Source organism: Meleagris gallopavo, unplaced genomic scaffold, assembly GCF_000146605.3.
Source record: "Meleagris gallopavo isolate NT-WF06-2002-E0010 breed Aviagen turkey brand Nicholas breeding stock unplaced genomic scaffold, Turkey_5.1 ChrUn_random_deg7180001293908, whole genome shotgun sequence".
Lineage (NCBI taxonomy): Eukaryota > Metazoa > Chordata > Aves > Galliformes > Phasianidae > Meleagris > Meleagris gallopavo.
In genome coordinates, this window is record NW_011265793.1 from 1 (window position 1) to 511 (window position 511).

Here is a 511-nt window from a genome sequence, read left to right on the forward strand (position 1 = left end):
AAAAAAAAAGACATTTCAAGAGATTATTTTTAAGTCTTTTCAATGAGCATTTTTTCAACTGGTTACTCTTAACAAATGAACCAAAAAAGAAACACGTGCAAACAATGCTATTTAGAGTCTTCAAAGCAGTCCCAATATACTGCCCTCCCTCATCTCCAAAGACCCCCAAGTCTTGAAGTTGTACCTCTGACACAATTATATCCATCTGACGACGGAGCTTCCTTAGGGTATTCATAAGCTGCTCTGGATCTTTGTGTATTCCTACCCAGCAGCCATTAACAAAAATCTTGGTAGCACTAAAAAGAGGAAAAATAAAGCAAAAAAACACAAAACCCTGAAGCACTGTGCAGGTAATAAGCGCCTTATGTCTGTTCAAGTAATTTCGTTTGCACATACTCTGCGATTGCTGCTGGAGATATTTCTTCCAGGTTTTCCATACTCCACTCTTCCAAGAATTCCAAAATTGGGGATGGCTGAGACCCCACAGAAATGTAAGCCATCAGGGCTAAGT

At 39.3% G+C, this 511-nt stretch overlaps 1 protein-coding gene across 1 annotated transcript; it reads right to left on the reverse strand.

The window, feature by feature from the left end:
* Window positions 1-66: 66 nt before the first annotated feature.
* Window positions 67-505, reverse strand: LOC104917308 (DNA-directed RNA polymerase II subunit RPB2-like; the record flags this gene model as incomplete). The annotated part of the gene is made up of 2 exons (XM_010728493.1): window positions 397-505; window positions 67-296 (listed from the first exon to the last, which is right to left on the reverse strand). Coding segments are annotated over exons 1-2 (334 nt in total), but the record flags the coding sequence as incomplete, so codon positions are not given.
* Window positions 506-511: the final 6 nt, after the last annotated feature.